This window comes from Silurus aristotelis (assembly GCF_946808225.1).
Source record: "Silurus aristotelis genome assembly, chromosome: 12".
Lineage (NCBI taxonomy): Eukaryota > Metazoa > Chordata > Actinopteri > Siluriformes > Siluridae > Silurus > Silurus aristotelis.
The window spans coordinates 29,225,092-29,248,959 of NC_139585.1; the positions used below are offsets into that span (position 1 = coordinate 29,225,092).

At 41.7% G+C, this 23,868-nt stretch overlaps 5 protein-coding genes and 1 long non-coding RNA gene across 6 annotated transcripts in view; 3 read left to right on the plus strand and 3 right to left on the minus strand.

The window, feature by feature from the left end:
- The window catches only part of irf9 (interferon regulatory factor 9), an 8,398-nt gene extending 7,614 nt beyond the window's left edge, over positions 1–784 (minus strand). Inside the window, exon 1 of the mRNA XM_083557239.1 lies at positions 632–784. The gene's annotated coding sequence lies outside the window, so the exon portion shown is untranslated. The remainder of the gene's footprint in view (positions 1–631) is intronic.
- LOC310734812 (uncharacterized protein) overlaps positions 1–23,868 on the plus strand; it is a 62,924-nt gene that overhangs the window by 13,243 nt on the left and 25,813 nt on the right. The gene's annotated exons all lie outside the window — the stretch shown is intronic.
- Positions 1,647–6,652, plus strand: psme2 (proteasome activator subunit 2). The gene is made up of 11 exons (XM_083557240.1): positions 1,647–1,801; positions 3,586–3,618; positions 3,740–3,802; positions 4,515–4,601; positions 4,694–4,739; positions 4,847–4,944; positions 5,056–5,124; positions 5,739–5,806; positions 6,114–6,168; positions 6,252–6,338; positions 6,426–6,652. Exons 1-11 carry the CDS (start codon positions 1,763–1,765, stop codon positions 6,504–6,506), a joined length of 726 nt encoding a protein of 241 aa, XP_083413366.1. The 5' UTR covers positions 1,647–1,762; the 3' UTR covers positions 6,507–6,652.
- On the minus strand, positions 7,249–10,136 carry lsm5 (LSM5 homolog, U6 small nuclear RNA and mRNA degradation associated). Its single transcript, XM_083557243.1, has 5 exons — positions 9,987–10,136; positions 8,602–8,697; positions 8,499–8,526; positions 8,348–8,420; positions 7,249–7,477 (listed from the first exon to the last, which is right to left on the minus strand). Exons 1-5 carry the CDS (start codon positions 10,030–10,032, stop codon positions 7,445–7,447), a joined length of 276 nt encoding a protein of 91 aa, XP_083413369.1. The 5' UTR covers positions 10,033–10,136; the 3' UTR covers positions 7,249–7,444.
- On the plus strand, positions 10,748–12,321 carry LOC310735143. The gene is made up of 2 exons (XR_014536227.1): positions 10,748–11,782; positions 11,891–12,321. It is a non-coding gene; the product is annotated as an uncharacterized lncRNA (long non-coding RNA).
- avl9 (AVL9 homolog (S. cerevisiase)) lies at positions 14,009–23,680 on the minus strand. The gene is made up of 16 exons (XM_083557722.1): positions 23,471–23,680; positions 21,791–21,908; positions 21,612–21,697; positions 21,427–21,498; positions 21,248–21,337; positions 21,073–21,139; positions 20,834–20,874; positions 20,716–20,754; positions 20,513–20,582; positions 19,857–20,305; positions 18,851–18,985; positions 18,539–18,758; positions 17,636–17,753; positions 16,633–16,686; positions 14,363–14,451; positions 14,009–14,252 (listed from the first exon to the last, which is right to left on the minus strand). Exons 1-16 carry the CDS (start codon positions 23,552–23,554, stop codon positions 14,137–14,139), a joined length of 1,848 nt encoding a protein of 615 aa, XP_083413848.1. The 5' UTR covers positions 23,555–23,680; the 3' UTR covers positions 14,009–14,136.

Here is a 23,868-nt window from a genome sequence, read left to right on the forward strand (position 1 = left end):
TAAGGAAAACTGCTAAAAAAGCCATAAAAACAAACAGTCATTGATATCACTAACAACCACCACAGGGAAGGGGTGAAGGTCTCACAATCCAAGACTTTGAGAGCAGAAATATGGAAGCCGTACCACAAGATGAAACTTCGTATTATCTGGTAGAATTGCGCCTGATGGATCGTAAAACCAGTGAGAAATTCCCAACACCAGAAAAGGTTTCATCAGAAATTCACTGTCAAGTATATGATCTTTTTGAATCGACTGCTTTTACTGACGTCATAATAAGTGCAGGTTCATTTCCAGCTCAGGGGATATGAAGGAAAAGGGAAGTTTGAAAAGCAATCTACAGGTCATGCCATTCACGTGGGACTATTCAGCGATACTTATTACATATCAATAATCAGGTTATTACACATATAAAATTTATATATATATATGCATATTATCTTTGCATTCAAGAAGCAAAACTTCACCCACCAGCAGTCTGTTTATTTCACAACACCTCGTCAGAGAAATTATTATTATTACAATGTTTCATAAACAAAAAAACATTCAACGACGAATAGTGATAACATGTAACAATTGTATATAAAGATCTGTCACGTGAACGAAAGTAGAATAGATTTTAAGTTCCGTTTACCTTCTTTCCGAGTGTTTGCGCTGCTCCGTAGTGAAAGGGTGTGGGTTTAAGTGTCTGCGTGTGTGTGTGTGTGCGTGTGTGTGTCTGATCTCTGGTCTGATCACATACCCTGTACCGTTCCCTTTTCTTGGAAATCACATGATCACTGTGAACTCGGCTTGAACCTTTTCATCATGACCGCCAGAGGGCGACAAAGACAAAGACGTTACAGAATCGAAAATACACGTGGTGTATGTTATTGACCTATTTTAAAAAGGGATTTCCAACTGGATGGATGGATAGATGGATGGATGGATGGATGGATAGATAGATAGATAGATAGATAGATAGATAGATAGATAGATAGATAGATAGATAGATAGATAGATAGATAGATAGATATTACACATCGATTTATTTTTTTTGCAATACTGTGCAAAGTGATACTGTAAAAAAACAAAAAAAAACGATTTAATTGTTTTTGCATATCCGCCTCATTAATGTTTTATTCATATGAAATAAAATAAAAAATATATATATAATACACATTGTTTAGAGTGTGTAAGACCTTTGTACTAGTGCTTAATGTTGTATTTTATTTGGTGTCAAGTCACGTGACAATTTATTAGAGGGGAAAAAAAACATCGGGTGGCACCAGAACATGTTTTTAAGGTGTTGAATGTGCATTTAAGGTGGACTCGATTAATTAAAAAAAAATTGTTTAACATATATTTTCAGCTTTTTTTTTCCTGATTTAAATAAATGACCCAGATTTAAATATTAATATTAATATTGTTTTGGATCTGGAAGTGGGTTGGTGCTTGTTAATACAAATGATCCATTTGTAATAAATATAGAGTTAAAAGAGAATACTGATACATTACAAGTTTTTTTTTTTTTTTTTTTTGTAGATGCTTTAATAACACAAACCCGATGAGGACAGAGGGGCAGTGGCTCTAGTCACAGGACCACCCCTATGTGAAAGGTCCTGTTAATGCAGGTCGACTGTAACAGTGTGTGTTTGCAGTCCACCTTAAGACTCGTGTAGGTGGAGCCTAAGAGAAAGCGAAAGTGTAAGAGGAAACGTTGTGGAAAAGTCCCTCAGCTCATCTCAGTGCACTCACTTCCAAATCCGACTTCAACTGCTCCAAAATGTCCAAATTCAAGATCAATCGTGACAATGAGCTCAAGGTGAGACACACACACTTCTACACACACTTCTACACCCACACACACACACCTGTATATTACAGAATTGGATGATCACCAGCAGCTATGGATGAGGACCTCTCTAGGCGGGTTTTTATATCTGTTTAGGGGACCGTCAAACATGGCACCAGGACAAAGTTTTGACCTTGTGAGGAAATTCCTGGGAGGGCTGGTTAAGGCTTTGGACTTTGGATCGGAAGGTCACATGTTCAAATACCACCACCAGCAAGCAGGGCCCTTGAGCAAGGCCCTTAACCCTCCCCTGCTCAGGCGCTCTGGATGAGGGCTTCTGCCAAATGCCATCAAATTTAATCTCCTGTTTGTTTAGACGAAACGTTTGTATTTATGAGCTGCAGTAGTACATGATCATTTCACAAACGTGTGTGTTGATGTAGATTCAGCTCAAGAGAAGATTCATGGTTCATACAGGTTTAAATATTCCCACTGTGTGTGTGTGTGTGTGTGTGTGTGTGTGTGTGTGTGTGTGTGTGTGTGTGTGTGCTCGTATTCGAGCCCATGTGCAACAACTCGAACTGAACTAAACCAGCGTTCAACTGAAAAACCATAACCTACATCTTCTAACTGAAACCGAAACTCGAGTTTTTCCCTGAACCCCGAATCAGATGCTGCGCCTGAAATCACTCACTGTATCTTCCATAGTGCACTTAATCAATGTCGGCCATTTTGTAGTGAGGTTCGGAATCTGAGTGATCGACTTCATTCCCTACGTTTTCAAATTCCATACTGAAATCTGATAACTGGCAAGATATGCAAAGTATATACATGTTCGTGTTTGGATTTCAGAGATATATGAATAAATTTCAGATTCTCACATACATGCGACATATATTTAAAAATATTACAAACATGGACATTTTTATACATTTAACATATATTTTCTCAAATACACACACACATATATATATATATATATGACACATCCACACTGAAGTACAACTCAAACCTGAATGCCACACTGCACTAAAACTCAAACCTGAGCTTCACACTGCACTGAAACTCAACCCTGAACTTCACACTGCACTGAAACTCAATCCTGAATGCCACACTGCACTGAAACTCAATCCTGAACCCCACACTGCACTTAAACTCAAACCTGAATGCCACATTGTACTGAATCTCAATCCTGAACTCCACACTGTACTAAAACTCAATCCTGAACTTCAAACTGTACTGAAACTCAATCCTGAACTTAACACTAAACTTAAACTCAATCCTGAATTTAACACTAAACTTAAACTCAATCCTGAACTCCACACTGCACTTAAACTTAAACCTGAACGCCACATTGTACTGAAACTCAAACCTGAACTCCACACTGCACTGAAACTCAATCCTGAACCCCACACTGCACTTAAACTCAAACCTGAATGCCACATTGTACTGAAACTCAATCCTGAACTCCACACTGTACTAAAACTCAATCCTGAACTTCACACTATACTGAAACTCAATCCTGAACTTAACACTAAACTTAAACTCAATCCTGAACTCCACACTGTACTAAAACTCAAACCTGAACTCCACACTGTAGTAAAAAACTCAATTCTGAACTCCACACTGAACTGAAATTCAATCCTGAACTCCCCACTGAACTAAAACTCAATCCTGAACTCTACACTGTACCAAAACTCAATCCTGAACTCAATATTAAACCTGACAAACTTCTTTTTATACAATGCTTCATAATGTTCAGCTGATCTCTTCAGAAATTACGGTTAATTGTTGTGTTTCGTTTTTATCTGCAGGTTCAAAACTATCGCCATTCACTGTACCAGAAGGTAAAAGATCTCCAGAACATTCACCAGGAGCTGCATTTTTATCTTCTCTTCTCTAAATTATTTTCATAATAATTCACTATTCATTATTATTATTATTTATAATTTTTATGTTCAAATTCAGGCAGAAGATCTTTTTTCCAATCACATCCCAAGGAAGATTTCTCAGCTGGACAATCTGATTCAGGTGAAAACCAATCAAGTGACCAAAGAAAGGATTTAAAAAAGTATATTAAATGTACATTACACTGAGAAACGTTTGTAGATCTGCATGTGCTTTTTGAACATTCCAATCCACATTTAGTTTAGTTGAGTTAAGCTCCATTCTTCTGGGAAGATGTTTCAAGATTGTGGAGATCCCTTCAGCCATAAGGGTGGTAGTAAAGTCAGGTAGTGATGTAGGTGAGAAGGTGAGGAGGTTCCTGGGGTGCAGTCAGCGTTCACATTCATCCCAAAGGTGTTCAATAGGCTTGAGATTAGAGCTTTAGAGCAGGAGATCTTCCACTCCAACCCAAAGCAAATCTTCATTGAGCTGGATTTTAGGTCTGGTTTGTTAGGTTTAAATCTCCTAGTTTACAGATGTAAAGTTGTGAAACGTCAATGAAACACGTCAGTATTTGTTCTAATCTACACCTGAGCAGTTATGGGGTTGAGGGCCCTGCTCGGGGGCCCAGGACTGGCAGCTTAGTGTGCCTGGGATTTGAACTCAGAACCTTCAAGTCCACAACCTTAACCACCTCCCATATACCCTCTGTTTATAATGAGCGTAAACAACCGTTTTTTTTATTTTTTGTATATTTATATATAATAAAAATGAATGCACTCCTTCCGACAAATCACCATTCACAATCCAGCAGCGTCGTGGTGTATAGCGGTCATATTGATGCTCTTTATTTCAGGAGGAGGAACTGTGCGTCTCGGACTTCTCTTCCCTCCACGCTCCACTCGATATTCCCATTCCCGAACCTCCAAACCCAGACGAGGAGGTTAGCCTTGCTTATTTAAGCAAACGATCTTATTGCAATTCGTTTATTTAATATAAGTTCAATTCTTGAAATTGTATTTTTTTATTTTTTAGGAAATGGAGACGGACAAAAATGACGAGGAGGAGAAGAAGAAGAAGCGTAAGATTTTCTCAGATAGTCTCATAGAGCTGGAGGTTCTCCGGTGGGTTTCCTCCGATGGCATTTATTCTAAACGGCAGCATTTTTGTTTTTCATTCCCGAAAAAGGGCCTGTGTGCAGCTTCATCAAAGGAAACGAGAAGATCATGAAGCTGCTGGACGTGGTGAAGCCGGAGATCACGGGACTTAAAGAGACCTGCATCACTGTGAGTAAAAGAAAAGGAGGAATGTTGCTGTTTAATTGGTTGGAGAGTAATGCAGTACTGTAGTGTGTGTAGAAGTTTCAATGGTATCATGAATGTGTCTTTATTGTGTAGGTTTCCTGCTGGATTTCGCTGCTGATTCCTAAGATTGAGGACGGAAACGACTTCGGAGTGGCGATCCAGGTGTGTTCATGTGGCATAGGGGAACCAATTAGGACGGTGTATTTCAGGGCCCCAGACTTTTCCAGCCATTTGTACGTCTTCCCATGATATAGGATGTCTAGCATGAAATTTATCCTTCACTTGAACAAGGAGACCCATAACCTGTTCCAGCACAAAGTCAGCTTCATAAAGAAAGAGTTTCCATGGGTTGTAGTGGAACATCTTGAGTGGCGTTACTGAGGATAGGCGCTGTAAATGCGTTGTGCAGTACCTGTGCACACCACTAGTCTTAGCTCCCTACCAGTGTTTTTCAGCGAATGAAAATGAAACCTTTTTGATTTAGGCCGCTCCCACTTCAGACGAAAAATCTGGATATATACTGGAAATGAACCCTGGAAAACAGAGTGCTTCAGGAATTAAAACCAGTCGATATTCCAGACATAAAACGATGCATTTTTTTTTATGATTTATGGAAGTTTATTGGTCGTTTTACCAAGTTCTGCTAAGAGGGGTCGATATAGAGGATCTATCTCCTATATCTAGGACATAGAGAACCTGGAATTTGTCTCGCCAAGACGTTGTGTTTTCTAGACGTTTAATAATTTCTCGACGATTCGCTTGTGCTTTGATTTCAGGAGAAGATCCTCGAGCGGATTGCGGCTGTGAAAACCAAACTGGAAGGATTTCAGACCAACATTAACAAGTAGAAATTGATTACGTGTTTATTAGATATGCATTGGGACACCTGACTGACCTGCTTTCGAGGCACACCTACACTAGTAGCTGATTTTAAGAGCAAGCCACACAAATCTCCATGTGCACACTCCAAAATCTGGTGGAACATCTTCCCAGAAGAGTGGAGGTTTTTAGGAGTAAATCGGAACTAATCGCATATAAACCTTACGGTCAGGTGTCCACAGGTCTTTGTCTATAGAGTATATAAACGTTATAATTATCTACAGCTATATATACCGTATTCTACTTACCACTGTGTGTGTGTGTGTGTGTAGATATTTTTCAGAGCGAGGCGACGCAGTAGCCAAAGCCTCCAAAGAAACTCATGTGGTGAGTAAAAAAAAAAAAAAACACTCCATGTCTCCATAATGGTTCCCTGTGGATCACTAAACTAAACGAGTGTGTGGTTACAGATGGACTACCGTTCGCTCGTCCACGAGAAAGACGAAGCGACGTACTGCGAGATCCGGGTCATCCTCCTGGACATCCGCGGATATTACGTCTGTACTCCGTTCCGTTTTGTTTTTACGCGCTAACGTAGGAATAACGTGGATTTTGAGGTAACTCGCTTGTACGCGTGTCTGCAGGCAGAGCTCTACGACATCATCAGCAAGAACCTGGAGAAGGTGGTGAACCCGAAAGGAGAAGAGAAACCCTCCATGTACTGAGAGCGGGACGGCGGCCTCGTCCTCACACGCCTGACCTCAACGTCTGCTGAGAGAAACCGTCGCCGTTGGATACTTCTGAGCAACTACAACTACACATGTAACCACACACACACAGCCGAAATAAAACCCTCAGGTTTAATATGAAACCTGTGACTCCGCCCCTTTTTTCCAGACTGAAATTCTGATTTTGTTTGCGGGCCTCGTCCCAAACACCAGTGCGCTTCTAATAGTAGTGTAGGGTAGCTATTTAGGGTCCTGTCCCAAATTCACCATCTTACTAGAATGCTAGGTGATCAGTTTTCTTACTAGGATGGCAGCCGTTTTTTGGGGCTGCATCCCAAATGCCAATGTTCTCCCCTAGTTAGTGTTACTCAAATCGGTTTTTCATACTAATATGGTGTTTTAGGGCTCGGTCTCAAACACCAGATCTTTCTAGTCCATAATTAATGCAATTACTCGTCAGTCAGACATTTTCTAGTGTAAACTAGTGTGTCCTTAAAAGAACGCCGGCTTTGTCCCAATCCCTGTTGTTTTTTTTTCCAGTGTGCATGTCCCTAAATAGTCCCACACTCACAATGAATGATGACATCACCAAATGCAAGAGCCAATCAGGAGTGGATATGCAAATATTTCCTATTGTGCAGATTTCAATTAAGTACATTTAGAACTTGGCTTGGAATTTTATTCGAGCGAGACTCCCCCGGTGGTCACACGCCGTCGTTACAGAACGGATTAAAGAGCGTTCAGGCTCCACAAAAGCCTTTATTCATTAATAACAGGAGAGAACTCTTCATTCTGACACACGATCAGATGTCGCACTAACTCAGACACGTTTTTTTTTTTTTAAATGTTTAAAAAAAATTGTACAATCAAAAACATAACAGTTCTTAAAAAAAAAAAAGAAAAAAGAAAGAAAAACACCGCTGCAGTGGTTCGGCTCACACCTCCGGTCCTTCACCTCCAGGGATCAACTGCAAACACACAAGTTTATCATCACATGCAATTCATTGTTCACCATTAATCACTGCTCAGTGTTTACCATCGGCTCCGTCCCAAACTCATCTGCCCCTCTTTAATTAGAGTGCATATCGGTTTCAGACTCCGCCCCTAATGAACCACGTGCCGGTGGTCTCCCAGAACCCTGGGTGTAGAGAGATCACTAACTAGTGTCCTTACTAGAGTGTTGGCCTTCATAGGGCTCTGTCCCAAACCAGTTCTTTAGAAATGTGTCCCAAACCTTAGTGCTCGTACCTCATCAGTGGTCTTATTAGTGCCCTAGAAATTTTATGGCTCCGTCCCAAATCAATGTTCTTGCTAGTAGGTCTGTCATTTATGGGCTCTGTCCTATACACTGGATGGATGGGAATTTAACTCGCAGCCAAATAATTCAACCTCCACTAATTTAATGTTCTTCAAAAAGCCCATCAACCCATCCTTCAAGCTATCTATCCATTTCTCCATTTATTTATTTCTCCATTTATTTATTTATTTATTTCTGCATTTATTTATTTATTTCTCCATTTATTTATTTATTTCTCCATTTATTTATTTATTTATTCTTCCATTTATTTATTTATTTATTTATCCCTCCATTTATTTCTTTCGATGGATGGATGGATGGATGGATGGATGGAAGGAAGGAAATTTAGCTCCCAGCCAAATCATTAGAATAATGCTGAAGTTCCATCCTGAACACTAGTTCTCTGTTTTTAAATGAACGCTCGTATTGGAACATTTTCAGGCCTCTGTCCCAAATCTCCAGGCCCTATATTGTAGCACGCAATGTTGACTGTGTTTAAGAGTGAAAAGCTTGTTGTTGGGACGCGGCCCCGAGCACCCACCATGGTGATGTTGTTCCCGTTGAGGAGGATCTGATCCAGTTTCGTTATCCGTCGTCCCTCGGGCGTGATCTCGCTGTGACAATCACAAGCACAGTCAGAAACCCGTATCGTACAAACGTGAGAAAGGAGCGTAAAAAGAAATCGTACGTACAACTCTGTGACGTCCTCGAGCACCATGTCTGATCACACAGCGGTCAAGGACAATCGAAGAGGAACGTTCTAAAAGAGCATGCTAAAGTGCTAAGGAAGGATACTGACAAAATCGTCGAACCCCAGCAAGGTCCCGACGATCTCTTTATCGTTCTTCATGACGATGTGAATCCGGGAGCCGATGCATTTATCCACCAGCTCTGCGGAAAAATAAACAAACAGATACACAAATAAATCAATCCATAAAAACACACAGCAGCAATGCAGACTGGCACCAGGTGGAATCTGATTGGTTAGAATGATTCCTTGTGTTACAGGTTGAGCAGTGCTCATTCAAATTTCCTGCACATCTAATCTGCCAATCGGATTCCTCCGTTTCATACCTCAGAGTATAGTTACTGCAACGGAGAAGCCGTCACCTTCTTGAGAAAACTTGAGTCGTTTAATGTATGCATGCATCTTTTAATCTCTCCCTCCATCAATCTCTTATTCCATCTTTTAATCTCTCCATCTCCCGAACTCGAAATCTGTCCTCTCTTCTTCCATCTCTCGATCGCTTCATCCAGCCACCAATTTCTCCATCTCTCTATCGCTTCATCCAGCCACCAATTTCTCCATCTCTCTATCTCTTCATCCAGCCACCAATTTCTCCATCCCCCCCATCCATAAATCCCTCCATCCATAAATTTTTCCATCTCTATATTTATCCATCCAACAATTTCTCCATCTATCCATCTCTTCCTCCTGTGGCTTTAATTTACAGACAAATATGGCAATTTTTTATTCCTATACAATTTATTAGTTTGACTTTTTTATTATATTTTTATAAAAACTGAACCTTTGTGGCAAAAAAAAAGACATTTATTAAAAAACTTAAAGTATTTATATTATCTAAAAAATACTAAAAAAAATTGTAAAAAATACTGCATAATTTAATTGTTTAATAGACTTATTATTTATTTATTTTGAGACTAAAAGAGGAAAAAAGAAATCGTCCTTAAATTATACTAACATCCGGGGATTTTACCGTCCTGACTGCTTGAAGTAAAAACCCTGAGGTAAAACTTTATTTCTTTTATGAAAAGCGACATCAGAACGTGTCTTAAAGCAGCCAAATCCTCACATAAAGACACTTTTAATCATCCAATTCGAGTTTAATAAGCAGGAAATAAATTTTAAGTTATTTAAAATAAGATTATTACTAATCAACTAAACATGCGTTTCGCTGGTTGCGTCCCAAACCACACACTCGCGCACTGCATAGCGCGTAGGGTTACTTCAGAGATGCTATTTATGCTATTTAGACATCCTGTGTAGTGCGTTCATGTGTGATTTGGGAAGCAACCACTTTTTTGTTAATTGTGAGCTCTAATGCACGTCTATTCTCACACACGGCTACGTGAGGACAAAATATATACCTATAAACACCATTAAACAAAGTTAATAACTTGAAATAAAATAACAGTAAAGTTTATATCCGCGTTCTTACCCAAAGGTAGCAACTGTGAAGGGGCTGAAACCGGTGTTGCCGCCATTTTGCAAACAACGCGACCCGGAACTGGAATTGACCGAGTGCAACCGGAAGTTTTTAAGGACACTGACCTGTTTTTTTTTTTTTATTGTATATAATATTTATACGTAAAGCAAAGCGCAAAAGGTCCAATGATATAAAATTGGGTTCAAATGTAGTAATTAAGCACTGATTTACTACGTACTTTAATTCATTAAAAACATTCCTTTCGTTTCTACAAACAACAAACAAACTTGGTCCTCCATGAATATAAAGATTCGCTTTGACAAAATAAATTTATGATGTTCCACGAAAAATCCTCCCTCGGCATAAAGAACAGGTTCACACACTTTCGTTTCTCCAAACGTTTAAATCTTGCCAATGTTCTTCACTGGTTGTTCATCCCAGTGCAGTTCGATAGGATTGTGGTGCGGTGACTGGGCAGGTCGTTTCATGATAGATTTTATTCCAGTCGGACGTGTTCGTCGCTTCGGTTCCAATGAGCCGCAGTCCAGACGGAACTGCATGGTGATGAAGGAACCCCAAACCGATAAACTACCGCCTCCTTGTGTGACTGCGGGAGTTCAGCCAGTCTGATCAGGTTCTTCTCTGAAAGCCACAATTGTCAAATTTTGAATGAAGACAGACGTCTGTCAAAAACAATGTCTGCATTTCCAAATTAGTCACAGATCCACGTTCTAGCTACTGATTTAATAATAAAAACCATAAACATATAAAGGGGGGAAAAAACTCTTTATTTGTACAGACACTAAAAATAATGAAGTATTCAAGATCTCAAAAAAACAAACAAAAAAAGGCGAGTGCTGGACTCAGAAAAGAATCCTTTCCAATTTATTAAGGCTAAAATCCCAAAAGAATCAAAAGGTGCATGAAGGAAAAATGTATAAAACACTGAAAATGACAGCAAAGAAAAACCAAAATATTGTACAGCTAAATTGATCTTTGAAAATCGAACAAAGAGATCTGGAGGATGAAACCCCGTAGTCGCGGATCACGATGTGGGTGTCCCCGGTTCAACAAGGGTGGAGTTCGACGTGTCCCGGAGCAGCCGATCGGAACGCAGAACACTTGCTAGTAGCACGGGGCTACTGTAATTGGGTAGTCAAAACTTAAGCGGTCATAAACTCCGCCCTTGTGGTCCCAGGACCCATTTTAACAGGAAGATTTGAACCTGATGGCTACAAACACATTCACATGCTTATCTACATGCTAGGAGAAGTTACACTGATGCTAAGGTTGGTCCCATAGCCTACAACTGGAAGTAAGCACGTTTTTATATTTTTGTTATTTATTGAATTTTAGAGTGCGCAAGTACTACAAGACACCAAACGCTGAACTGGAAAGAGGAAGAAGACGACGTATACTTCGTGATAGTCGATTAGGTCGATTCGCTGTAGTGACGGAAGCGGCCACTCGTACACCTCTTTATTCGATTTAAACAGTGTAAATAGTGCAGATACATGTTAACAAGCCTATCTCAGGTGTTTGTAGTGTGGGGGCGAATGCCAACACGAACGATGCTAACGGCTTACTGAAAAAGTAAGTGTTCCTCAAAGCGTGTGATTTAACGATCAATAATGACGACCTACTACAGGAGACATTTTGCTAAATAGATCATATAATGTATACATTTCTTATCTGTTTCTTTGAATATATTACTGTATTTATCTTTATCTTATATGCAGCATTTCTAAATGGACTGATTTTACACCAGACTGAGACAGACAGAGGGACACAAAGAAACAGACTGGCAGGCAGACACACACACACACACACACACACACACACACACACACACAGAAACAGACTGGTAGACAGTGAGGCAATCAGACAAAAACACACACAAAAAAACAGACTGGCAGACAGACACACAAACACACACAAAGAAACAGACTGGTAGACAGTGAGGCAGACAGACACACACAAACACATACACAAAGAAACAGACTGGCAGACAGTGAGGCAGACAGACACACAAACACACACAAAGAAACAGACTGGTAGACAGTGAGGCAGACAGACACACAAACACACACAAAGAAACAGACTGGTAGACAGTGAGGCAGACAGACACACAAACACATACACAAAGAAACAGACTGGCAGACAGTGAGGCAGACAGACACACAAACACATACACAAAGAAACAGACTGGTAGACAGTGAGGCAGACAGACACACAAACACACACAAAGAAACAGACTGGTAGACAGTGAGGCAGACAGACACACAAACACATACACAAAGAAACAGACTGGCAGACAGTGAGACAGACAGACACACAAACACACACACACACACACACACACACACAGGCAGACAGACAGACACACAAACACACACACACACACACACACAGGCAGACAGACAGACACACAAACACACACACACACACACACACACACACACAGGCAGACAGACAGACACACAAACACACACACACACACACACAGGCAGACAGACAGACACACAAACACACACACACACACACACACACAGGCAGACAGACAGACACACAAACACACACACACACACACACAGGCAGACAGACAGACACACAAACACACACACACACACACACACACACACACACACAGGCAGACAGACAGACACACAAACACACACACACACACTAAGAAAGAGACTGGCAGACAGTGAGACAGACAGACACACAAACACAAAGAAACAGACTGGCAGAAAGTGAGGCAGACAGACACACAAACAGACAGTCAGACATACACATACATGACACAGACAGACAGATGAAAACGACAGAGCCAAACAGACACACAGACAAAGTGACAGGATAGACAAAGGATCGAAAGAAAGAACCTTTTATCTGTAATTAATCTTGAATACATCGATGCATCTCCAAAATAACACGACAGACAGACAGACATACAGGGCAGAAGAATTATAATGGTATACCTTTTATATACATGTATGCACAATCGGGCCCATAAGTACAAGGACAGTCACACTCGTTTTTGTGTATACGGCCACAATCGATTTCAGCTTTCAGGTCTAACTCGAAGGTTTGAAGAAAAATACAGCGTTCGGGAATTACAGCCATTTCATTACAGCACAGTCCTTCCATCAAAAGTAATTATGATTATTTTTAACGAGTTTGGATGTAGTTCTAATTTAAGTGTCGTGTTTCTGAGGATCGCCGGGGGTTTGAGTTGCGAGTTAAACCCTCGTGCACATTCATGAAGGCGTCATAGGACTCTCTGATAACAATGCGTGATCTTTGTTTGGCTCGTCGTTGTGACTAACTAATGGCTGAGAAACGCTCAAGAATGTCCGTAGAGGCCAAACTGCACTGCAAGAAAAACTCTTAATAAAAAAAATAATAAATAAATAAAGTTCTGAAACAAAATTAACCGGTACCAAAGTGATTTGTGGGGGAGGGGTCTATGGAGAAGGAAAGACCCTCTATGGAGGGTCTATGGAGAAGGAAAGGAAGGGGTCTATGGAGAAGGAAAGACCCTCTATGGAGGGTCTATGGAGAAGGAAAGGAAGGGGTCTATGGAGAAGGAAAGACCCTCTATGGAGGGTCTATGGAGAAGGAAAGGAAGGGCTCATGATCTGAATAATACATCATCATCTAAAACCTGGAAGCAGAAGGGACAGCAAACTTCGGCAAATAACGGCAGCTGCAGAAAAAAAAACGTCTGGTGGGAAAAACCTAATTTCGTAACGAAGAAATCCAGACTCCAGACAGTTACTTCGAAGACCTGCTGGTCGTAGTTTGTCCAATTACTTTTGAGCAGCTATTAAATAGCGAGACTGTGTTTTAAAAAAAAGGATAAATTGCTTAGTGTCTCTGTTTTGATAGTAAACCGAAGCAAAGTAACAGAAATTGTGTAACTGTCCAAATACGTATGAAACCGATGGAGCGTGGAGACATATGTCCATCCTGTCCTCCCGCTGATGGACGTTAAGGCTGCTTATTTCAGGTACACACACATGGATCAGGCCGGGGCTGCGCTAAATGCTGATTGGTCAGACACTTATGACACACCAAACACGGTACACTGAAGACGGTAGTGTGTTAGATCGAGTGCAAGATGTGTGTGTGTGTGTGTGTGTGAGAGAGTGTGTGAAAGTCACTGCTTAGTCGTCGTGGACTGCGAGTTAGATATTAACGCCGGTTGAGAGAGTGTCGAGAACCACGATGACATCACCGTCTTGGCGCTGTTCAAGGCTCCGCCAACCGATTGACCTACGATGAAAAAAAGAGAGATAGAAAGTAAAGGAGAGCTAAAAAAAAAACGTGCTTGCATTAGCACCATCATCAGGGGGTAAAGAAATTGATGATTGGAGGGTACGGACCGACAGCTCTGCCGGTCTGCACTACACTCCTGCTGGTGCTCATCATGGCGCTGCCCAGTCTCCGCCCTCTTTCGCTGTTCTGCACCGAGCTGCACGACACAAACACACGCGCAAAGATTAAGTCTTTTCTACACATGGACCGGCTTTATTCTCAGGTTAACCACTAGATGCCGCCATTCCTACCGCCTTTTAAATACGAGGCGGAAACAGAAGGCTGCTGCACGCACAGTCACAGGGAGCGCCGACCAAACCATGCGACTGGTGCTATTCTGACCACGTGCGTTACCACGTCTGCGGAGACGTTTGACCTATGTTTGACCTACTAGGCAGGTCCTACTGATTCTACTGGGTGGACATTTATAATATACAGTGAGGAAAATAAGTATTTGAACACGCTGCTATTTTGCAAGTTCTCCCACTTAGAAATCATGGAGGGGTCTGAAATTGTCATCGTAGGTGCATGTCCACTGTGAGAGACATAATCTAAAAAAAAAATTCCAGAAATCACAATATATGATTTTTAAACTATTTATTTGTATGATACAGCTGCAAATAAGTATTTGAACACCTGTCTATCAGCTAGAATTCTGACCCTTAAAGACCTGTTAGTCTGCCTTTAAAATGTCCACCTCCACTACATTTATTATCCTAAATTAGATGCACCTGTTTGAGGTCGTTAGCTGCATGAAGACACCTGTCCACCCCATACAATCAGTAAGAATCCAACTACTAACATGGCCAAGACCAAAGAGCTGTCCAAAGACACTAGAGACAAAATTGTACACCTCCACAAGGCTGGAAAGGGCTACGGGGAAATTGCCAAGCAGCTTGGTGAAAAAAGGTCCACTGTTGGAGCAATCATTAGAAAATGGAAGAAGCTAAACATGACTGTCAATCTCCCTCGGACTGGGGCTCCATGCAAGATCTCACCTCGTGGGGTCTCAATGATCCTAAGGAAGGTGAGAAATCAGCCCAGAACTACACGGGAGGAGCTGGTCAATGACCTAAAAAGAGCTGGGACCACCGTTTCCAAGGTTACTGTTGGTAATACACTAAGACGTCATGGTTTGAAATCATTTATGGCACGTAAGGTTCCCCTGCTTAAACCAGCACATGTCCAGGCACGTCTTAAGTTTGCCAATGACCATTTGGATGATCCAGAGGAGTCATGGGAGAAAGTCATGTGGTCAGATGAGACCAAAATAGAACTTTTGGGTCATAATTCCACTAAACGTGTTTGGAGGAAGAAGAATGATGAGTACCATCCCAAGAACACTATCCCTACTGTGAAGCATGGGGGTGGTAGCATCATGCTTTGGCGGTGTTTTTCTTCACATGGGACAGCGCGACTGCACTGTATTAAGGAGAGGATGACCGGGGCCATGTATTGCAAGATTTTGGGGAACAACCTCCTTCCCTCAGTTAGACCATTGAAGATGGGTCGAGGCTGGGTCTTCCAACATGACAATGACCCGAAGCACACAGCCAGGATAACCAAGGAGTGGCTCTGTAAGAAGCATATCAAGGTTCTGGCGTGGCCTAGCCAGTCTCCAGACCTAAACCCAATAGAGAATCTTTGGAGGGAGCTCAAACTCCGTGTTTCTCAGCGACAGGCCAGAAACCTGACTGATCTAGAGAAGATCTGTGTGGAGGAGTGGGCCAAAATCCCTCCTGCAGTGTGTGCAAACCTGGTGAAAAACTACAGGAAACGTTTGACCTCTGTAATTGCAAACAAAGGCTCCTGTACCAAATATTAACATTGACTTTCTCAGGTGTTCAAATACTTATTTGCAGCTGTATCATACAAATAAATAGTTAAAAAATCATACATTGTGATTTCTGGATTATTTTTTTTTTTAGATTATGTCTCTCACAGTGGACATGCACCTACGATGACCATTTCAGACCCCTCCATGATTTCTAAGTGGGAGAACTTGCAAAATAGCAGGGTGTTCAAATACTTATTTTCCTCACTGTATCTCAGTATCTCAGTTAGGCATCGGGTTGATTTTAGAGCACCATCTTGTGGCTGGGGTCAGATTTTCTTTTTTCTACCCGCATGCCAAATGGAAAAGGGAAATAAGATAGGGTATCATCATGTCATTTTCCGGCTCGGCCACAGGGGGGCGCACGTGGTAATAAACCGTCATGACTTTGGTGCATTACTAAACTAAAGAGCAGGAATGTAAAAGTAAACACACCCACCAGATTTCTTTCTTTAGAAGATAGAAAATAAAATAACAAAAAAAGCGAGTGAAAACAAAACTCACTGTGAGAAACGCAGCTTCACGTCCGCCACACTGTACTGCCCCTGGAACGGGTGACTGTGGACACACAGGACACGCCCCCCTTTATTCCTCCAATCAGATGCTCTTACGGATACAACCCTCCTTCCATCCCTCCTTCCTTTTCATTCAATTATTTTTCATTCCCCCTTCATCTTTCTTTCACCAGCTGTATCTTCTGTATTTTCCGTCCCCAATTCCTCTCTTATTTTTCTTTTTTGTATATATTTTTGTTCTTTCTGCCTTTTTTTCCCCTCTTTCTTTGTTTCCTTCTTTCCCTTTTTCATATTTCATTCTTGGGACCTCCTTTCTCCCCTTTTCCATCTTTCGTTCCTTCGCTTTTCTTTTCATCTTTTCCCGTGTACACTGTTCATCGATCATTCTTTCTCCCTTTTTTTTATTTATTTCTCTCTTCTTTACCCTTCATTCTTTTTCTGAATATCTTTCTCTCTGTTTCTTATCTTTCATTCCTTCTCTTTGCATCTTTGTCTACTTTGTTCGGCTTTCATTCTTTCTCCCTTCTGTTTAATCCTCCCTTCTCTTCGCTTTTCATTTTTCCATTCTTCCTCCTTTTTTTTAATAATCCTCCCTTCTCATCTTTCATTGCTTTTTTAATCCTTGCTCTTTTGTATTCTTTTTTCTCTTTCATTCATTCTTTCTCCCTACTTTTCTAGTCATCCTCTTTTTTTTATCACTTCTTTTTAAATGATTCTTTTTCTCCTCTTTTCATTTTCAATGTCCTCAAAATCCTCCCCCTTGTTTTACTTTTCATTCTTCCTTCTTTCTTTTTTTTTAACCCTTTCTTTCTCTTCACATTTCATTTTTCATTCACTATCCCTTCTTTTAAATCTTACTTTTCTCTTTTCATCTTTTCCTCCTTTTTATCCTTCCCCTTTTGTATTCATTTTCAAGCTTTCTTCCTTTTTATTCTGTCTCTCTTTTATTTGATCCTGCGGTCAGTGATTTGGGACACAGCCCTGACGCTCACCCCGGTGTGATTTGGGCGAAGGCCGGATGCTGTGAGCTGCACCACACTCTGTAATTGTGTGTGTTCCTCCAGGCGGAGATGAAAACAGAGCCGTAATCCACCAGCAGCTTCTCAGATTCTGAAACACACAGCAGCTTCTTTTTCAATCCTTCATTCCTTCCTTCCCTCCTCTTTTTAAAATCCCCCCTTCTCTTCTTATCTTTCATTCTTTATCCCTTTCTTTATAATCCTCCTCTTCTCTTCTTTTTTCATCTTTTTAAATTCCCCCTTCTCCTCTCATCTTTCATTCTTAATCCCCTTCTTTATAATCCTTCTCTTCTCATCTTTCATTCTTTATTCCTTCTTTTTAATCCTCCTCTTCTCCTTATCTTGTTTTTCCCTTCTTTTTCTAAACCTTTTCTTTTTCATTCTCCTTTTAAAATCTCCTCTACTTCTCGCATCTTTCATTCTTTATCTCTTTTTTTTCTGAATATCTTTCTCCCTTCTCATCATCCCCTCCTTTTTCTTTTCGTTTCTGAATCCTTCCTCGTCTTCTCTTTCAATTTTTCATTCTCCCTTATTTGTTTATTCGTCCTCTTCTTTTTTCATCTTTCACTCCCCCCTTTTTTTTTTATATATCTTCCCATCTCTTAATTCTTCTGCCCTTCTTTCTTGTACATCTTTTTTCCCCTGTGCCTTTCCTTTTCTCCCGCTTTCCGTCTTTCATTCCTTCTTGTGATTGTTATTAGTCTCCACTGTTCATCTTTCATTCTTTTTCCAATCCTTTTTACTTTTTCCTTTTAAATCTTTTAATCTCTTTTTAACACACACACACACACACACACACACACACACACACACACACACACACACACACACAGTTACAGATTTTTCCCAGCAGTGTGTGTGTGTGTGTGTGTGCACCTTGCTGTAGCGTGGACGCTAATAGCGTGTGCATGTAGTGTGTGAATTGCGCGCGGATCCACTCGTCTCCTCCCTCCCAGCCGGTCCCGTCCAAGAACACGTCCTCGCTGTGCTCACACACACTTTTCAACAGGAAGTCGCAGAAACGCAGGTCTGCTGTGGTCAAGCTGAGGACACGCCGTAACTCCGGGTCAGAGATGTGGATCGCAGCCTCTTCCACCTGAAACACACACACACACAAGAATAACCTTGTGTGTGTGTGTGTGTGTGTGTGTGTGTGTGTGTGTGTGTGTGTGTGTGTGTGAAACTCACATCTACGATGGCGTCACTCAGGTGTCTCTGCTGACGGAACAGGATGTTGGTTGCTCCAGCAACGAACCCCCGGACTCTGACATCACAGAGCAGGTGATGCTGCTGAAGAGCCATGTAAGGCAGACACAGGTAACCCTACACACACACACACACACACACACACACACACACACACACACACACACACACACACACACACACACACACACAATAATAAGAGAGCGTCGCACAACAGCCATTCCGGCAGCTGAAGAATCGCTGTAAAAAATCTCAGGGACGTGTCTAGACTCGTTAAACCCGATTACCAGACCCGCTGATCGAACTGAATAACCGAATTAAGGGAAGGGGCAAATACTTTCTCACACAAGGATTGTCGCTGTCCCGTTAACTTTTCTCCCTCCAGTAAATGGAAGCCTTAATGAAATGAATGAAAAGTTCATTAGGAAAGCGGGCAAATACTTTTTCACTCGCGACTAGTTCTGCTGCATACGTATTTCTTTGTAAAAAAAAAAAAAAAAAAAAATTATTATTTAAAAAAAAACTAACAAATTCAAATACTGTTTTAAAATGCGAAACAATTCACTTCGACAAAAATATGATTGATAAATAAATAAATAGGTAAATAAGTAAAAGACAGACTTTAGGAAAGGGAGCAAATATTTGGTAAATAAAATTATTGATATAAAAATGTATTACTGTTTGTTGTAATAATAAAAATAAATAAATAAATAAATAATAAAATAAATAAAATAAAAAAAGCATATATGTCATCAAAAAAAGAAAACAAGACATTAGGAACCGGGAGGCAAATACTTTTTCACACAGGGCTGTTTATAAAAAAAAAAAAAATGACTGTTTAAAATAATTAACTTTGACAAATATGCAATAAAGAAAGAAAGAAAAAAAGAAAGACAGACAGGACGAGGGCAAATACTTTTTCACAGCACGGCGAGTGTGTGTGTGTGTGTGTGTGTGTGTGTGTGTGTGTGTGTGTGTGTTTGTGTACCTTGGTGAAGATGGCAGGGGGCAGGCCGTACTGGTCCTCATCCATCAGGGGTGTGTTTGTGCTGTGTGTGTGTGTATCGCTGTGCGAGTCTGTGGCAGTCTGAGTGGGCGTGGCTTTAGGCTGAACAGTGATGGGCGTGTTCGATTCGGACTCCATACACTCGGGCTGTGCACTTCTCCCTCCATCCTCCTTCACCTCCTCCTCCTCCACCTCCTCCTCCTCCTCCAGCACGCTCGGGTCCAGACTCTCCCACTCGCTTTCCAGCCAATCAGGAGAGCTCGGAGAGGCCTTGGCACCCGCGGAGCCGTCTGATTGGTCAGCTGTCGGGTCGGAGACAAACACTTCGGGGTTCTCCGTGAGGTCTGCGCTTTTGATGACGTCGGCGCTCTCTGATTGGCTGCTTTTTGGATGGTAGTGAGAGGAGTTGTGCAGGCCGCGCTCAATCATACCTGAGCAGACGCGCGCGCGCACGCACGCACACACACACACACACACACACACACACACACGGTCGGCATCATTAACAAATTAATGGACATGTCTCAAATCTCAATGCTTTCAAATCTCAATATATGGACAGACAGAAGACGTCTATCAATTTCCAAACACGTCATAGGGTGTGTGTGTGCGTGTCTGTGTGTGTGTGTGTGTCTCACCAGGAAACAGGGAGAGAACGGTCATCAGGGTTCCAACTAATCTGTTAACAGGCGAGACATAGAACAGCACCTGCACACACACACACACACACACACAGAGTTTCATTTAATGAGACTAAGTTTAGATACACACTTGTAGAGGTGTGGGTGTGTGTGCGTGTGTGTGTGTGTGTGTGTGTGTGTGTGTGTGTGTGTATGCAGACCTTCTTCTCCAGCAGGATCAACTTAAAGAGAATCAGAACCTAAAACACAAAATATTATGATTATGATTATTATTCACACACAGATGAGGTGTAAATGGTCTACAGGGGGCAGCGTTACCTTGTGTTTGAAGTGAAGTATTAAATCTCGAGCAGATAAACCTGCAGAGAGAGAGAGAGAGAGAGAGAGAGAGAGAGAGAGAGAGAGAGAGAGAGAGAGAGAGAGAGGGGGGGGGGGGGGGAGAGAGGGGGAGAGAGAGAGGGGGAGAGAGAGGGGGAGAAAACGGGTAGGAAGGTCATAAGTTGGATATGTAGAAGAACTTCAGTGAGACTCAGAGGTAATGGTGCCTGAAAGTTTACCCAGAAACACCTGTGATCCCTCCAGGGTTGGGAACCGCAGAGAACTGTTCATTTGATCATACAGCTCCTAAACACACACACACACACAGGGGAATGAGACCAGTGAACAAAAGAGACCTCCCCCCAACACACACACACACACAAACACACACACACACACACACACACACATTACCTTCAGGATGGAGATCTGGGAAAAGTCCTTCTCCTCGAAGTAGGCGTGTGTGATGAGCTGCAGCTTGGCGGCGATCAGACCGAACACGGGCTACACGGAAACACACGCTACAGTCAGCCACTAGCACACACGCTCCTGTATCTAAACCACATCCACACGTTTCCCCAAGCGTTTCTCACCACTCTGCTCAGGACACACACGCTCTTCTGCACCGTCTCCCTGGTAACGTCAGCCTGTCTCACCTTCAGCGCCTGAAACAGAAGACAGACGTCTGAATCTGCACACCGGAGACAGGAGCGTTACCTCGCCTCATCTCAGCCGGCATGGGCCTACGGGTTCTACGGTTTCAGTGAAGGACACGGACCTTGGCTTCGATCTGTCTGTAGCAGGAAACGCCGTACACACACTTCATCTCCGCGCTCAGAGGGGGCAGCAGGAAGAACACCGTGTCTGGAAAAAAAAAACAATATGATGTACAAGTGACACGCTAGCTAACGTTTCCGTTCTATGCTACGCCGCGTCTCGCGTGTCCGCTGTCCTCACCCTCCTGGTAGTTGTGCGCCCCGTCAGGCAGAGCGAGGAACGGCAGGTACTTCCACTGCTCGGGCAACAGGTTACTGTCATGACCTTCGTCGCTGATGGGAGGGTATGAGAACTCCACCTACATTTGGGGGAAAAAATCTTAGAATTTCACCAACACACGTCTCAACCAATAAAAACTTTTCAATTGTTTCAACATCATGTCCAATCTAACGACTGCAATAACGCAAAAGAGTGTCCAATCAAAATGCTTGGAAATTCTCACAACTTTTGATTGGACAGAGTCATTTCATTCCAAACATTTTGATTAGATACAGTGTTATTCCATTCCAAACTTTTTGATTGGACACAGTATTGTGCTATTTTAAATGGCATGTAATACCCCAAATAAAATGTCCAAACAAAATGCTTGGAAAGTCTCAATGTAGCATCCAATCAAAAAATTTTTTAGCATGGCATAACAAGCACAAAATCCAATCAAAACATTTGAAATGGAATGACAAACACAGTGGAATGGTTTGGAATGGCTGAAAATGGGGTCCAATTGAAAGGTTTGGAATAACATAACACAGTGTCCAATCAAAAGGTTGGAAATGGCTTACCATAGTGTCTAATCAAAGCACTTGGAATGGCATAACATTGTCTAATTCAAATTTGGGAAAGCATTACACGGTGTCCAATCAAAATGTTTTGCTATGGCAGGACACAGTGTCTGATCAAAGCATTAGGAATTGGTTAATAGTGTCCAATCAAAACATTTTGGAATGGCATGACACTGTCTCCATTCATAACTTTTGGAATAAGATAACACAGGGTCCAATCAAAGCGTCTGGAACTGCATAACACAGGGTCCAATCAATGTGTCTGGAATGGCAAAACACAGTGTCCAATCAAAGCTTTTGGAATGGCATAACACAGGGTGCAATCAAAGTGTCTGAAATAGCATAACACAGGGTCTAATCATGCTTTTGGAATGGCATAATACAGGGTCTATTCAAAGTGTCTGAAATGGCAAAACACAGGGTCCAATCAAAGCGCCTGGAATGGCATAACACACACTGTCCAATCAAAACATTTCTATGTCTCAACCTTGCATCCGATCAACAGAGCTTTTAATCAAACACTTTGTGGCATAACGCCACACTGTCTGATCTCAAAGCTCAGAACGGCACAGCACCGTGTCTGGACTTAATACCTGTCAAGTCTCAAAGAAGCACCAATCAGAGCGTTTGGAATGCCCTCGGCAGCCAATCACAACACTTCAAACACTGTGCGTTTGATTTCCAGAACACCAAAGCTGCACAGGGGGTCTCCGGTTCTCCCGGAAGAACCACTTCACGAGGGACAGGTGTGTGTGTGTGTGTGGGCGGGGCCACGTGTTATAATAATGGGGTGCGGGGCTAGTGGTCTTACAACGTTCATTACAGTAGAAAGGTATAACAAAAACCACACACACTCTAAACTCCTGTCTCGTGTTACACTGCAACTTTTAAAATATTTACCAACCATTAAATATTTAAACGTTTCCTTCATTCGCCTCTTTCTCGTTCCAATAACATTGTACCAACTTTTTCCTGTGTTTTGTTTGTGTCTAAACAAGTAACACAAACTGTAATGTTGAAACAGATCACTTTATGCGTGTTGTTTATTGGATTTATTTCTGATAACTTAGCATTAGCTTACCTGGCAGCCCCTCTTGTGGTGGAAACCGACCACCACGATGTGCAGCACGGCTCCTTTAATCTCGTCCACCCCGCCGGACTCCATCACCGCGTGTGAGAGAGAATTTCTAATCCAGATTAAAATAAAAATAACAATAAACCCGACGCCCCTGTTCCCCTCATCGGCTCGTTACTGCAGGACAAACAGACTGCTTCCGCTTCCGCACTCGTGATCATGACGTCATCAACTGACTCGCTCACACGGTTTAACACTATTATTTTATTTTCCACTCAGCAGCGTCACGCGCGATAAACCAAGTCTTAGATTTGTGAAATTCGGATTATAATCTTATAATTAATCTTATACACGATTATTAACAAATTGTATTGTTTTATTTAAAAAAGAAATGTATTTATTTT

Coding starts and splice junctions, on each gene's coding strand:
- avl9 (XM_083557722.1), bottom strand. CDS start 23,554: ATGGAGTCCGGCGGGGTGGACGAGATTAAAGGAGCCGTGCTGCACATC. Junction 21,338..21,426: donor TGTGTGTCCTGAGCAGAGTG/GTGAGAAACGCT, acceptor GTTTCCGTGTAG/CCCGTGTTCGGTCTGATCGC. Junction 17,754..18,538: donor AGCGTCCACGCTACAGCAAG/GTGCACACACAC, acceptor TGTGTGTTTCAG/AATCTGAGAAGCTGCTGGTG.
- lsm5 (XM_083557243.1), bottom strand. CDS start 10,032: ATGGCGGCAACACCGGTTTCAGCCCCTTCACAGTTGCTACCTTTGG. Junction 8,527..8,601: donor GGGGTTCGACGATTTTGTCA/GTATCCTTCCTT, acceptor CTGTGTGATCAG/ACATGGTGCTCGAGGACGTC. Junction 8,421..8,498: donor CTCGAGGACGTCACAGAGTT/GTACGTACGATT, acceptor TGATTGTCACAG/CGAGATCACGCCCGAGGGAC.
- psme2 (XM_083557240.1), top strand. CDS start 1,763: ATGTCCAAATTCAAGATCAATCGTGACAATGAGCTCAAG. Junction 3,619..3,739: donor GCCATTCACTGTACCAGAAG/GTAAAAGATCTC, acceptor GTTCAAATTCAG/GCAGAAGATCTTTTTTCCAA. Junction 5,125..5,738: donor ACTTCGGAGTGGCGATCCAG/GTGTGTTCATGT, acceptor CTTTGATTTCAG/GAGAAGATCCTCGAGCGGAT.